General features: G+C 35.4%; 1 protein-coding gene across 1 annotated transcript; it reads right to left on the bottom strand.

Annotated features, from left to right (window-relative positions):
- Positions 1-7561: 7561 nt before the first annotated feature.
- On the bottom strand, positions 7562-15011 carry LOC122309815 (serine/threonine-protein kinase BSK3-like). The gene is made up of 11 exons (XM_043123489.1): positions 14236-15011; positions 13427-13675; positions 13119-13339; positions 12751-12886; positions 12121-12254; positions 11926-12031; positions 11106-11191; positions 10748-10936; positions 9221-9373; positions 8816-8929; positions 7562-8260 (listed from the first exon to the last, which is right to left on the bottom strand). Exons 2-11 carry the CDS (start codon positions 13506-13508, stop codon positions 8006-8008), a joined length of 1476 nt encoding a protein of 491 aa, XP_042979423.1. The 5' UTR covers positions 13509-13675; positions 14236-15011; the 3' UTR covers positions 7562-8005.
- Positions 15012-16325: the final 1314 nt, after the last annotated feature.

The raw sequence follows: 16325 nt of genomic DNA, 5'->3' as shown, positions 1-16325 counted from the left end.
TACCAACCAGAATGAATTTGGTTAAGAGAAAAATTATTGATAGTAGCTTGTGCCCAATATGTGAGAGGGAAGAGGAGTCAACTGTACATGCTTTGTGGAGTTGCCCATCTGCATCAGATGTGTGGGCAGAGAATGACAGTCCTGTCAAGAAATGGGCATGTTCAGTAGTGAACTTCATGGAACTCTGGAAGAAGCTGAATCATTGCTTGGAGGAGGAGAAGGTTGGTTTGGTAGCCTGCACTTTGAGGAGAATATGGCTGAGAAGAAATGCAGTTATATTTGAGAAGAAGTTTGAATGTCCGAAAGTATTAACTAGTATTGCTCAACAGAATTTTGCTGAATTCAGTGAAGCAAATTCTGGTCCCAAGTCTGCTCAGGTTAATAGAAGTTATGCTAGATGGAAGAAGCCTGATATGTTGGTCTGTAAATTTAATTGGGATGCTGCCATTGATGCTACTAAGAAGAGGGTGGGAGTTGGGATCATTGTGAGGGATTCGGATGGGGAAATTCTAGCTTGCCTATGCTTAAGTGTGAATTATTTGCTGAAACCTGTTTGTGCCGAGGCATATGCTTTGAGAAGGACTATGTTTTTTTGCTTGGAGTTGGGCTGTACAGATGCTGTTTTTGAAGGTGATTCCCTGATGGTGGTTAAGGCTGCCAATGGTGAAGATGAAATGAGTACAGATTATAGTGTTATAGTTGAAGATACTAGGAAAATGCTTAACAACAATGGGAGGTGGTCTGTAAAGTTTACTCATAGGGAAGCTAATAATGTAGCTCATATGCTAGCCAAATTGGCTCTTGATTGTAGTGAAGAAATTGTATGGATTGAGGAGGGTCCTCCACAGATAAAAAATTCTGTGTTGAAGGAAAAATATTGTAATGATTGATTCTTTGTTAATGAAATATGTAGGGGCCTTTTGGCTCTTACTTGTTCCTTTCAAAAAAAAAAAAACACAACTCATTACATAATCTTTAACATATAAAAAAATATAAAATAATTGAGATGACTTCACTACTCAAATACAGTTAAATTTTCCATTGATGAACCGTGACGTGGATTAAGAGACCGGGCTCACCTGATGTATGGTGTGGGGTTTTGAACCGGCCTTAGAATAAATTTATTGTTTATAACCACCACACTTAAATGGTAATAATTTTTATTTTTTATATAGATCAATTATAATTATTTCAAGCGTGTAAAGGCTCTCCCACCAATTTAGAGTGCTGATGATATGATATCTTGTAATATTGTGAAAATATCGTATATTTATATTTCAAGAAATTATTTAAATCCTATAACTTCCTATCAATCAGGTTTGGATTTATAATTTTTTAACTTCACAAAAAATTAGTTAAATTTGTGTTCTCTTTTCCAATTTCTTATTTGAGTAATGTTAGATACATTGTACAATTTTAAGATAAGTAAGCCACTCCTTTGAAAAAAAATATATAGTCCATTATTAAAAAATAATAATTTTTTACATAAGTTTTAATTTTATCTCATTTAAAAAAAAGAAATGATATTTACAGTCGTAGTTGTGCAAGCGGTGTGCAGTCGCTTTGAAAAAAATGAATTAATATGGGACCCACATGAAAAAAAAATTAACTTTTTAATTGTGAACTCCACTCTTTTTCAAAGCGATTGCGCGGCGTTTGCAATTCCACTACTGTATGTAGCATTGTTCTTTAAAAATATGCATGAAATTTGTACACCTTATTACTGTAAATATTTTTTTTTTAATTTATTTGTTTTTTTTTTTCCCTACTTTCAACAATTTTGAAGGAATAAATTTATGTTTGAAGGCAAAATGCTTGATCCAAGAAGAATAATTCAAGGAATAGATGACTTTAATGAAAGATTTTAAAAGTGCACAGGAGAGAGGGGAAGGGTGCTCATCATGTGAGCTCAGACACAAACATCATTAAAAATTGGAAAAGACCTACAGATGGATTTATCTAGGCTAATTGGGACGCTGCAATAGATGAAAGTGCAAAAAAAAATTATATTGATATTATTGTCCGTCACAATAAATGAGAGAGTACCTATCAAAAAACAATAAATGAGAGATATTGGCTTTACTTTTTGCTAAAAAGCAAATTCCATTCAACACCAGTGCTATCTGAATGTTTTGCCTTATGTAGAGCAATGGTATTGTGAGTGCTCAAGTTTCTTTTAAATATTTAAAAAAAAAAAAAATCACCGTTAGCATCAGCTGCAGCACTGTACAAGGAATATTCAATTTGAGGGTGAGAGTTTAGGCGTTCAGCAAACTTTGCACATGAACTCAACGAGAGCATCAATGGAAGAAGCTTTGCCTGCGCAGACAACACCGACGCAAATATCAAACCGTCCAAGCACTGCTCAGTGTCCCCCTCCACAACCTCCTACTCTCACTCCTTCCCTTCCCCCTAAGATCAAGAAGAGACCGCTTGACAGTAGTATTCATATCCAAAACCCCAAATACTTCAAGATGCGTGCCGCTCTTAAAGAGCTTCGACCTCATTTTGTTGAGGTACTGTTCGAGCCCAGTAGCTAGAGAAACTACACTTAATGTGATTTCATTTATGGGTTTGTTTTTTTATGCATGATTTGATGGTAGTTTTTTCCCATTTTAGGACAAGTAAATACCGGCACTAATTGGGTTCTTTTGTGCAGAATTTAATGTTATATTAAAGATCTCTAGTGGTTTCATTGCTAGGTCGATTTTGCATGCATGTTTTATCCAGTGCTTTTTAGTTTTATATTTTTGTTCAACTAATAAAAAAAATTCCCTTTTGTTCGTTGGAATTATATATTGAGAAAATTTTCGCTCTTTAATATCCTGTTTGCAATTATAATGAAGATCTCTAGCGAGTTCATTTCTGGTTTTCTTTTCTTGATGCATAATGATGCGATCATTTTCTTCCTCTTCCTAATGCTGTGTGTTCTTAGTAGTTGTGGAAATTTATGTGGGAACTGGGACACAAATGACATTTGAGATGGTAATATTAGGTATTAGAAGGTAATCTGGGTGTTATGTTTTGTTTTTCTTCTTTTGTGAATGAATTGAAGGTGCTTGAGATGAGATTTTGAAGGTAGGAATCACATGGTGTTTAAGATCAGTATGCTTAAAGAAAAAAGTCTTGATATGACTACCGTAAGGTGTTCTTTTTCTATTCATGTGCAGAATCTAGGTAGGTTTTTCGTTTTTTTGTTTTATGGTGGCTGTGAACTTATAATTTCAAGTAACGATAAACATACAACCGTGTTTTACAACTCTATTTTATGAAGGGACAATCATATTAGTTGGTTGTAAAATATTAGTAGGAATATCATTATTCTATAACCTAACCTATTAATTACAATGCTCATATAGATGAAATATGAAGATACAAGATCTATTTTTCCTGACTGAGATATCTTGCATATGATGTGTTACCTGGTAACCACTTATGAAAAAAAAAAAAAGATGGGCTGTGCATATAGAATAATATGCATTGGGCAGTACATGTGGACACACACACATGTATGTATGGAGGAATATATGTAGGGATGTATGTAGGTATATTTATGCAATCAAGGCCAATGGGTGTCAGGCATGAATTACTGTACAGTGGACTATCTAGGCCAATGGGTGTCATCCTATTTGTGATAGCAGTAAATACAGATGGTAGAATTGTTCAATTATCAATCTTAGATCTTCTAATAAATAGCATCTCTTCTTCCCCAAAGAGAGAGACTTGTGTTTTCGGTTTTCCTATAAGAGAGAGAGAGAGAGAGAGAGAGAGAGAGGAAAAACAAAAGACCTTGAATTTCAGTAAAGAGTTTCACTGTGTTAAGCTGTGAAACTTCCTTGAAAGGCAGTTAATAAATGTGATTGAGCATATGAAGTGAATGTCAATGTTTTGTATAATCCTAAATGAGGAGGGTCGATAATTTTGAGATTCCTGTAAAATATCCTGGTTTTAGCATTGCTCTTGAAGAAAAAAGGTCTACTCCAACTAACCTGCTGGTGCGGTTTCAAAGTTGGAAATTTTTTCTTTTTTCACTCTCCCTATGGCCAATCTATCCATGAAGCAGAGTTTCAGATAAAAATGCTCATTTCAAGATAATGCCTCATTAATAGTTTGTGATTCAATATAATTTCATACTTGGATATTTGGTCCAGCTGACCTCGAAAACAACACAATGAGCATCTTTCTCTATCATTTCATCTAAGTGCTTTCATAGATGCCTTGACTAATGGCGGTGTAATTACAATGTTGTTACTATGTAATTTTCCCAGCACCACCATGCTCTAAACGGTCCTTTATATTATTTCTTCTGCACTTGACTCTCTCATGTACTGCTAATAGTTTTTGGGAATGGAATAATGGATTGAATTCATCCCATGCACAAAAGAGTTTTGATCAAATTCAAGATTATAGGGATTGAAAGAGTTTTTCTTTCTTTCATGATAATAGGGATTAAAGGGAGGTTCCTGACATTTCATTTCATGTTGGGATATTGTCATATTTGAGGAGATAATAGTGCACGGGAACTGCTTCATTTGCATGGTCGATTTTATGAAACATGATGGGTCTTTTTCTTGTTTTTCCGTTTGTTATCTTGAAGGTTATGCGGACCCCTGACTTCCGGAATTGCAAGGCAGCTCATGAAATACAATAATGTAAGCTTATCAAAACACTCTAATAGTTATTCAAACGTATAACTATCTTCATCTCTGTGTTGGTGCAATTTGGCTACCCAATGATTAACTCTCCATAAGAACGACAATAATGGCTGTACATTTTGTGTTCCCGTTCCAATCTAGTACATGCCACAGTATCTTTCTCCCGCGGTGTTCGCTTTTGTATACTTTCTGTGTACTTGGGCTATGTCTATTTACTTGATTCAATAAATTTTGTTATAGAAAAAAAGTATCTTTCTCCTGCAATTATAATACTCTGTCCTCTCTTTTCCACATTATTTTGTTAGATACGTAAATGCAAAGAATTATTCACTTCGGCATGGATGAAGATTGTGACATCCAAGTTGGTGCGGCTGATTCCTATCTTTAGGATATTTAAGAAGCTTGTGACACAGGTTGTCCCGTAAATCTTTTGCCAACTCATGATAAGCTGATCCTTGAGCTCCACCAAAGTTCATTACTCTTAGCTTGTTGTCACCCTATGCTAGAATGCTGTTATGCAAACATAGTATTAAGATGTATTTTCATCCAAAATGAGGAGCCATTTAGTCTTATTGACAACTGTAGAATACTGTTTCTTTAATAATGATATTGTATCCCGAGCTTCTTGGGTTCCATCTATGCATGTGCCCATTCTCTAATAAGCATTCACTTCCAGCCACTATTGGATACTGGGTTCCTAATGATAGAATCGAGTCTATGAGATATTCCCCTTAGCCATTGATATGGCGGACAGGAAGAATTTAGTCGTGTAGCTTCATGAATTTGCTTGTGACTTTACCTGCAACTTGCAGAGATGAAGCTTCTGATGGAACTATACAAGGCGATCACCACAGAAAGAGTTTCTGTGAGTAAGAACATACAACAAGAAGGCGATACCTTGTCAGGTGAAAACCGAGATGGTCAAAAGCTGCGAGAGCAGCCCCAGGATCTTAAGCCAACGATGGAGCAGCCTCAGCACGACAGGGTAATTTCAAAACCGTCTGAGAAAAAGATCCTCTCAGGCATTACCTCTGAGAAGCAGCAGGGTGCTGAAGATGGTCAAAGTCATGGGAAATATGTTGTTGGAGGATCAGCTTTCGGCTGGAATTTGTCACTTTTCCAGGCAACGAACCAGTCTATTATGGAGTAACCAAAGATTCATTTCGAACAAGTAGTTTGGCAAAGTAATTTCTTGTGCTAATGTATCCAACGAGGACCTTTGAAAATTTCTGGAACCTACCCCCTATAATGTAAGGGAGTTCTCAACGATGGTATCCACCAAAAACAATGGACATGGTAGTGTTCTTGCAATGATTTTACAATCCAGTCACTTGCCATGGGTATCCGATAGAAGTACTGCAATAAAATTTGTGTCTCCCCAATAAACGTATATTTCCTGCGTATCCTTGTTAATGAGGTCAACCCTTTAGGGGTTGGTTTGAATGATAAGGCCTTGGTTTTGGGGGTATGTTCACTCTAAGGGGAGGTTTGAGTTGAGTTGAGATGAAAAATGAAAGTTGAATAAAATATTGTTAAAATATTATATTTTAATATTATTATTGTTTTAGAATTTAAAAAAATTAAATTGTTTATTATATTTTGTGTAAAAATTTAAAAAAATTGTAATAATTAAATTAGATAAATTGAGGACTTTAGTCTAATGTTTGAACTAATGACACACAATTTTGAAGGGCCCCGAGCTATCATTGAAAAGCCAACATCATTTGCATGGTCATTGAGTTCCGGGAAAAAAACTATCCCCGAAAGACCTTGTGTACACAGACAGAACTCGTGAAAAGCATGCTGATTTTCATTTTTGTTTCTTTTGCTGGCGGGGATAACGATGGATTGTGGGACCAGGGTTCATTCGGGGGATGGGGGATGCATGGCAATCGATTTGCACGAGCCCATTGCTATTTGGTCATTCAAGAAGTACATATTATTAACACCAGAACTCGTTGTGGGGGTAAAAATTCATTGAATTAGACTATGTTTTACTTGCGTAGTTTTAACTTCTGGTAAGAAAGCTCAGCCAAATCTTATTCTCTCTCTCAACTTGTATCAAGGAGAAACCATCTTGGCTGATCGACGGGGAAAAATTTGCCCGCCCCAAAAGAAACCATCTGCCTGTTTAGTTAATGGGTGGGTTTCTCCACCTTGAACGGGTGGGTAATTTCTAGAACCGATCCCCACCGGAGTCGGCATCGGAAAAATTATTGTGAGCTGATTGTTGTGTAACAAACTTGGGTGGAAGCAAAGCACATGTGAAGGGGGGGAAAAAGAAATAAAATATATTGCACAGTTCTGCAAGCAAGGGTCCATGGCTCAAGATCCTCCAAGAATTACTTGTTTTTTATTACTGTAATTCTGCAACAACTAAGGCCAGAATTTCTGTCCACTCGCGCTCATAATTTAGCAGGATTACTTGCTAAAATACTTTTCCTCTTACTTCCATCATAGGCTCTTTGCTTTAGCTCTTTTATGATTTATGCTTCTCCAACCTGCTTTTATATTCAATGATTATCACATCAACTTTCAATGCGAGATAAATTCATATTCCCGAATGAGACAATACATACAGATACCGGAAACAAGACAAAAACCTGTTTAAACTAATGGATTGCAAAAGGAGATTTTGCTTGTGGCTTTCTGAGTTTGTCTTTGACCCATGACAATGGAAGTCTGAGCACCTTGAATAATTAAATGAAACAGACAAAATAAGATGATCAAAGTTAAAAAAGAAATGTAAATGTCTGAAAGGAATTAGGCATAAAAGTGACTGACATTACTTTTTCTGTAGCCAAATGTGGTATAGGACTTGGGACTCCACGCAAGGCAAATAATCTCAAATGACAGACCAAGCAAAAACCCATGAAAGCAGCAGTGCCACCAAGAAGTTCTAAATCTGGAGACAAATGAATTTTATTTCTGCAATTGTTTAAAGAAGACAATAATCCAAAACCAACAATTTTACATCAGCAAGAAGAAACCAGGCATACTATCTATACAAAAATTACAACTCGTTGAAAATCTCTTCACAATAATTTTTCGACTTTTTTTCATTTTTAGTGGCAGCAGATGCAAAAGCACAATCAAAGAAATTCTAAACACAATAACAATAAACTTCCTAGACCACATATAAAAATTTGCAAAAACCCACACCCATCAAAATATTGTTTGTCCGAAATCCAACGACACTCGGTTCTCAGAGAATTTATCTGAGAAGTTAGTGCCATATGGAAGGAGTGCCCTGCCTGGAAGCAAAAACCTTGCAATCAATAACAATTGTAATCTTCATATGTGGACCACCACAATGAGAAGAGTGAGAATGAGAATTTCCACTTCCACTTTCACTTGTGTCCAGCAGGCGCATTCCTCTTTGCTTCAAGAATTGCACCCTCCTTAAGAGCTGCTTGCGCTTCATTCTCCATTCCAAGTGCAGCAAGAGCAGCAGACTGGAGATAAGAAGCAATGTGCCATACGGGGGAAACGATCTGAGCTTGCATTGCATCAGTCAGAGCTTCTTGAGGCATGTCACCCATGAGATAAGATAAACTACGGCGTGCAAAAACTGTTGGAGAAATCATGGTTCCACCATCAACAAACTGCAAGTTAAACAAGAAACTATCAGCAAAGTTCTAAACCATATGTAGCATGAAATAACCCATCTACATAAACAAGATAGATCCTGAGGAGATACCAAACAAGGTATTCATTCAAAGATCACTTAGATAAGAATACGTTATGTACATCACAATAACTTGTGCACAGGAATTTTTGATTGTCCAAACTTATCAGATAGACAGATAGATTAGCTGTTGCAATCATCGCCATCATTTTTCAAAGTGAACCAGGGAGAGTGCCAGGACAAACTAATTGACTCAACCACCACCCCCACCCCCCACCCCTCCTTTTCTCCTCTCTAAAAAACGAAAGGAGAGAGAGAGAGAGAGAGAGAGAGAGAGAGAGAGAGAGAGAGAGAGAGATATCTAGCACCATATATGAATCTATTTGTCAACTCAGGATTGTAGTCATCAGAACAGTTTAACAAGGAATATGCATCACTCTGCAAACAACTGCTACTTAAGTTTCAGAAAACCTCCGGTTGTAGATAAAATAATTCTACAATATCTAGCCAGCACATTCTAAGAAGACATCACCTGTGTATAATTCTCAATTGCGGCTCTAAAATCTTTCTGATGAAAAGCAGTATCACCCTTTTTCTTTGAATTCAAAGTTTCCTGCATTTGGTTGGTCCACATTTGAAAAGAGAGCTGCAACATGATATATGAAAAGGAAATATATCATCACCAATATTACTACAATATTACTAGTTTCTTTGCATGTTAAAAAAGACAACTGGAGTACATATAACTAATGCAGATGGTTAAAACAGAAATGTCTTAAACAACGAAAATTACAGAAATAACTTCACAAGCATAGTTGAAATGCTCAAAAGCCTGGAAAGCCCAAGAACGAATAGAGAAACTAAAGTGTAGACAGGGCTAATCATGTGAAAAAATGAACCTAATCTCATTCATTATCATTTAAACTGTATACAGAACCTCATTTGCCACTCCTTCGTCATCTTTGTAGCTAATACTTTCCAAGACCTCATGTATGGCAGTCAAGTCCCTTCTTGAGCATGCCTCACCAAGTGGAGACAGGGGAGAGACTGAAGCACTATGTGAAATACCCATCAACACATGAGAAGGAACCTGCAACGAAGAATTTTTTTTAAAAAAAACAATGACAATAATATTGAAATAAAATAAGGGAGAGCAATGGCACAAAAGGAAGTTCTATGAACCGATACTGCCAAATGGGGAGTGTTTCTGAGTGTCAGTTTGCACAAGGAAATATCACCTACAGCCTACATGAAGTATGCATCAACCTGCAATTGATGGGTTTGATTCGGTGGGTTACTTGGTTGTCCAAGAAATGTACAAGTCATTCTTGATTTTTTACATGCTTGAAGAAAATCTCAGAACAAGGTGATGACAAAAAAGTACACGAGACATGGCCCTACAATGATAGGATGTCCTGGTTTAAGCATTTAAACCATATTGTTGGGCTGATTTATTCACAGGTGAGATTTTGGGAAAGCTGGTTTCATAAACATGTATGGCGTATTCACTTGACAAGAGGAGGAGGAAGAGGGGGGGTTATAGGCCTTGCTTGATCAAAAGATCTTTGATTCTAAGTCTTGGCTTCACCGTATCTTCTCTTTTGTTGGCATGTGCAAGCTCACATTCTATTCAAGCCCATTCTTCAACAAAGGTAGTTAGTAGCTGATTCTATTTTGATAAGTAATCATAGTTTTAATAAATGGATGCTTGCTAACGGCTGCATTCATGTTTCTTCTGGTGTTCCATTATAGATTTTGTTGAGCAGTTGTGTTTTGCATATAAAATTAGGAGAACTTTGGTACACACTGATCTAAGAAACAAAGATTTCAGATCAAGCATGGAGAGATCCACATCATAGGAAATCTCGTTGTTCCTCACCTTCAAAATAAGCCAAATTAGGCAAAGAGAATAACCATTCCAATTATACTATCATGATATCATCCAAAGAATCCTTTCCAGCTATATTATACATTTACTGCCTTCTTTGGAACCATCCAAGACTAAAAGACAATAATTTTCTTACAACCAGAAGATGAATCACTAAATGGTCAACTCACTCTCCACTACACTTGCACATACACCACTAATTCACAGGAAAGGATGTAATACCAAGACTCATAATCTCAAATACTTCAATACTAATTAGGTCATATTTGTTTACCAGATTTTTTTTCTTTCATTGCAGGCTTTAAATTAAATTCAGTATTATGGTTAGTCAGTAGACTCAATACATCAGTTACTTCTATCAATCATATTCATTTTTAGTTCACAGTTAGTATCACTTGGTATAAACGTATTCCAAGATGCAGATTGCTTGGCCTGTTCTTCAGAAACTTCGAAGTGATGAATCTAAAGACTAGACTCTCTTACAAGAAGAAAAAACCGCGGTATGATAGTTCCCTTTGTTCCTTGAGAATAAAAGAATAAAATGCCTAACTACTTGAGAAACAAAAAACAATTGACCTCTGTTTCCTTCTGAAGTGGAGTCAAAGCAGCCACTAGTGACTTTGGATTTGGCCGTTCTCGAGGTTCATACTGCAAACATCGGGAAGCCAAACGTACCAACTCAGTCCCATCATCATCGGACAACTGTTGTTCCAAGCAAGAATCGGTCAACATCTGAAGATTCCTGTCCCGAATAAGGTCAAGGGCCTGGAACAAATCACTTAGCAATTATTTAAGGTGTTCACATATAGCTGAGCAAATATCGAGGTGAAAAATAATAACATTTTCACTCCAAAAAGGATCAAGGGTAGATATAATTTTTTTCTTGGACTTAATTTTCTTCTTCTAGAAAAACAAAATACTTACAAGCACTTACATGGCTGGGAGGAATATGCTTCCCACTGATAAGGTCAAGCAAAAGAGTGCCAAAGCTATATATTACACTTTCTGATGTGACTCTCCCTACAATGGAAAAGGCACATGAACTTCAGAGATCAAATCATACTGATTGGTAACATGTCAACTTTAATATGGACTTGCATCATGGAAGAGCACAAATAGAAATAAATTATAATGACGATGATGACCTGAAACCAACAGCATTAGATGACACTATGTTCTTTAACAGAAAAATGAAATTATCCACAAATTAAGATTCAGAAAATACAAAATTCTAATGCAGAGGTAGACTAAGCAGATTGTCACCACCCAGTAATTCTACAGACATAGGAAGACAAACACAGAAATAAATGGCAGCTAGAATCATCAAGAGCAGTTACATTCTAAAAAATCTAAGGTTATTTGCATGGCACAGAAGTAATTAGATCACCAGTCAAATGAGCATTTGGAACAGCTTTTTGGCATATTATGAGCATGTTATTGTAATGTATACAGTCCTTGAAAATAAGCAAACATGATAACCCGAGGGCCAGAGATGTACAGAAGAGTAGACGGTATTTCTTAAAATGTTAGCTTATGTTTGAGAGTTGCTGTAGTCGTGCCAATGAGCTCTAGTCAAATGACACTCATGAGGGTGCAAGTATAACTCAACAATCGGCAATGAAAAAATGCATCTTGCATAGCTACTCAAATTCATAAATTTTAGATTTATTACCCAATTGGGATCTAAATAATCCATTCAGTTTAATAAACATCACTAGGACTGAAAACATTTCTTGTTCACCAAGGATCCATACCAGTTCTGAGATACTCAGGCGGGGTGAATGCCAGATTGGTGCTATAACTTTTTCCATCCCTACTATTTTTCATCAGGCCAAAGCTTGAGAGCCTAGGATTAACATCCTGCGAAGTTCTAATAAATAAATAGAGGAATACATATAGAATCAAAATAAGATGGTACTTGCAAATAAAGGGAGTGATAGTATAATTACCTCATCAAACAAAATTCTGTAAGCATTAAGATCATGATAAAGGGCACGCCCTTTGCTTGTACAGTATTCTAACGCTTCAGCAAGATGTAGAACAACCCTTAGTCGCATTGCCCATTTCATAGGTTGCGTTTCCCCTGATTGAAGAAAGCACATCAATGCCCTTTCAGCTATAACAGAAACTGGACTAAATTCAATGTAAATAGTGAAATTCCTGCTAGTAAAGTTGGCATGCAAGTGAACTGCTCATCGAAGTATGGGTTGGCACCCTTTCAGCTATTAAAAAAATAAAGCTCTTATTTGATTTCTGTTAGCAGCTTATTACTGATTACTAGGAGTAGGTAATTAATTGTGGTGCAAAACCGGCACTATCAAAGTAAAAATGAGAGTCTCAACAGAGATTCCATACCAGCACAGTTTCCAGGTCACCTCAACCTGGATTGTGCTGTCTTTAATACACAAAATTCTGAAGTGCGAAAATATTATTAGAAGCAGCCGTCAACATGATAACACAGTCCAAAGTTGTCAAAATCTATAAGCCAGATTAGGTAGAAGGCATTGAAGATATATCCAGTTCTAACTAAAACTTAACAGTGAGATTTAAAATAGAAAATCTAGAAATGCAGGACTTACAATGAAAAAGGTGTTTTGCCAGAGTTTCATTGGGCATATATTCTGCCACAAGCAACCGTTCATCATTTTCACAACAACAACCAAGTAAATTTGCCAATCTCTGGTTGCGGAGCTGACCAACAGATCTTGCTTCCTCCTATATTTATGAACAAAAATTGTCCGAGTTATTTACTATAAATATTCATCTTTCCCCTCATCAACAACAACAAGTGTGCAATGCATGGTTTATAACCGCAAAATGGAATAATAATATACAGTACAAAAATGGAAAATGGCTAATTGCCCAGAAAGGGACTGATATTAAAGATTGTGAAAAGACTGTGAATCAAGTTAATTAACGTTAGAGGTAGAGAATAACAATGATTTACCAAAAACTGCCGAACATCAGGCCAAGCCATCCTATTGAAGCGTTTGACAGCAATTCTCATCTGATTTTCCAGCTTCCCTTTGTAAACGACATTTGGAGCTTTCTCTCCATGCTCAGATACAATATTTTCCACTGCAAATCCTGAAGTAGCATTTTTAAGTTGATCAAATGTGAATTCCCGGAATCTAGGCAAGTGGCTAAGCTCGCTCTTCTCCTCATCCTCTGCAACAAACAAAAAACCAACATCAATCAATCACGTGCTCATTAGCTAGAAGAACAGAGAACATTGAAACCAATTATTGTACCCACCAATATCAGGCACTTCAAGAACCGATGCCTTCACTTGTGAATTCAAGCAACATGGCATAAGTTTGGAGGACTCACAACCCATCTCCCAGAATCAAAGGTTACTTGATAGAAACCTTTTGAGTTATAGTCACTATCTGTATAATAAAACAGACTCTTGCACATCCAAGCCGCCCAGCTTCACAAACACTAGTTCGATCTTATTGCACGGTAAATAGATTCGCTTTTTAATCTTCTTGACTGGTTCAAAAGCTGCCAACAACAAATTGAAATGGAGATTTTCCACTCAAACTCCTCAGAAACACAATGCCTAGAAATAAATAGATGGATATGCACCGAAAAATTCAAATTGCACTCACAATGAATGCATTGCAGATTAGATTATTCTGAGTAATAACAAATAGTACTCAAGCAAATTCTCGAATAAATCTGTAACTCAAGAGAGAGAGAGAAGAAGAAGAAGACAGAATACTGCAGGTGAATCTGTTTGAACCCAAGACTAGTTTTGACATAAAACTTTTCTGGCTGCATTTGCAACCATAAAACACAATCAAAACACTGCATGAAAAGGTTCTTTTTTTTTTTTTTCCAGTAATCAGATTTTTCCTCCCTTTCTTTATCTGCCAAATATAAAATGCTACGCAAAACACCAACTTCAAGCTGTCCCCTTCAGTATTATCACAGATAACTCAATCACTTAACACAATCTAAATCAAGAGATACGTGTGTATCATTTTAATAAGCCCCCCCACACAGAGACACAAAACAGAAAAAGTAAAAAGAAAATGATCACTCCAAAAAATCTTCCTTACCGATTCAAACCAGTGAGACTGAACGCACGAAAACTCCACGAACCAGATTCCAAAACCAGAAACCCAGAAAGCCCCAGCTTCTCAATCGGCTGGAAAAGTGGTTCTTCTCCAATTGCAAAAATTAAAACACTAATCAACCTTCAGCTCAATCCAGATCAAATCAAGCAAAGTATACCCCCTTTTCTCAATCAAATCAACGACTCCATAGGCTCCACATTTTCGCTTCAAAACCTCGTTATCATAAAAAGTAACCGAACCGATCCCCTCCTCTATCCACTTACCACAACAAAAATAAATCCCAGATTTTCCAAAACCAAACTATTCTTCAACCCCTTGATTCAGCAAAATCAACAAACTCAATAAAAGAACTTATGAATAACAACCAAATAAGCGAAAACTTGAGAAACGTGGCGGGCGAACAACTCCAAGCTCAAGATATGTGAATCTCTATAAGAAGAAGAAATAAAGAAGCTGATGTTTGAGTTTTCTATCCCTTTTGCTTGGGTTTTTTAAAATAATCTTCCGCTTTTTGATAATTTAAACAAACCAATTATTACCGACACCATGTCACGAAGATTATTTAAACAAGAAATTTTTTTTTAAAAAAAAAATAAGTTTATTTTATTCTTATTAAGTGAAAAAAGTTTGAAATTTGTTGAATTTGCACCGCCAATTATTTTGGATTATATGGGATTTTGTCTGGGGCGTGGGGGGGCAAACGGGGAAGCCATGGTTGGAGGCTTGGAGCTCTTTAATCATTCCTCAATGCCTCCATTACTCCCGCCGTAATCATTCCCATGTTGCGACTTTAATTATAAAACAAAATAGATGAAGCGGCGCCGTTTTATCTTCTCCAAGAGCTTTTTATCTTTTCTTTATTTTCAATTCACGTGATTCTCCTTTATTCCTTTTCCACCTTTTATTCATGTGAACTACTCTCATATTTTATTCGTGGCAGAGCTGACGATCAATGACATGGTGGTTTATGAAATGTGAATTTAGAAAGTTTGAATATCTTGGAATTCCTGTTCTTGAGTGGAAGACATATAAATATATAAATTTAGATCCCGTTTGATTACGTAATTCAAATGAGATAAGATAAAATATTTTAAATAGTAATAAATAAAATATTATTATAATATAATTTTTTTAATATTAATTTTATATTGAAATTTAAAAAAAATTAAATTATTTATTATATTTTGTATAAAAATTTAAAAAAATTATAATGATTAAATGAGAAGAGATGAAATTATTTGATTTTTAGTATCCAATCCAGGCTCTTGTTTTACAAAATTATTGAGTATTTAATGATACTAGAAAAAATTCATTTTGGGCAACTATAAATGCTGTAAGATCTATTTTATGTGTATATCTCACTTCTAATTCTAGATTTTTAACAAAAAATTCTAAATTAAAAATATGTAATTAACCAATCTAACAATTATCGTGGCTTCGTTCCCATTGGCTTCTTTGGTTCCTTGTCTTAATGTGTATTGTTGCATTTAAATTTAAAGTGCTACATGTATTTACAATTTCATACAAAGCTCATTTTATGGATTTTTTTAAATTTTAAATTTTAAATTTCGTAAATTTTAACATATCAATAACTAATATGTGAAGAATTAAATTTTTTATAAATTTTTGTCAAGTACAATTAATATTTCACTTAAATTAATCTTATAATGGCATGTAATTATTATAAACCTATATCATTTAAATAACAAAAATATTAATGAATCATAGAAAAGTTTTTCGAGACTAGAATTCAAGCAAGTTGAGGTGCTTGAAAATAACAAGTAAATGAATAGAAAAATCCAAGGAATAGTTTTGGATATTGACAAAATAACAAAAATCTTTTTTCAATTCCTTGTTCATTTCTCTAGAATGTGATGTAGAATAGTCAGTTCTCTTCTCTAGAATGTCTCATAAGTGAGGCCAGGGTTGAGAAACAGTCTCAGGTCTCAATCTATCTCATTTTATTTCATTATTATAATTTTTTAAAATTTTTATATAAAATATAATAAATAATTTAACTTTTTCAAATTTCAATTTAATTTTTTTCAATTTCAAAACAATAATAATATTAA

Source organism: Carya illinoinensis, chromosome 1, assembly GCF_018687715.1.
Source record: "Carya illinoinensis cultivar Pawnee chromosome 1, C.illinoinensisPawnee_v1, whole genome shotgun sequence".
Lineage (NCBI taxonomy): Eukaryota > Viridiplantae > Streptophyta > Magnoliopsida > Fagales > Juglandaceae > Carya > Carya illinoinensis.
This window is presented reverse-complemented; position numbering and strand designations above follow the sequence as displayed.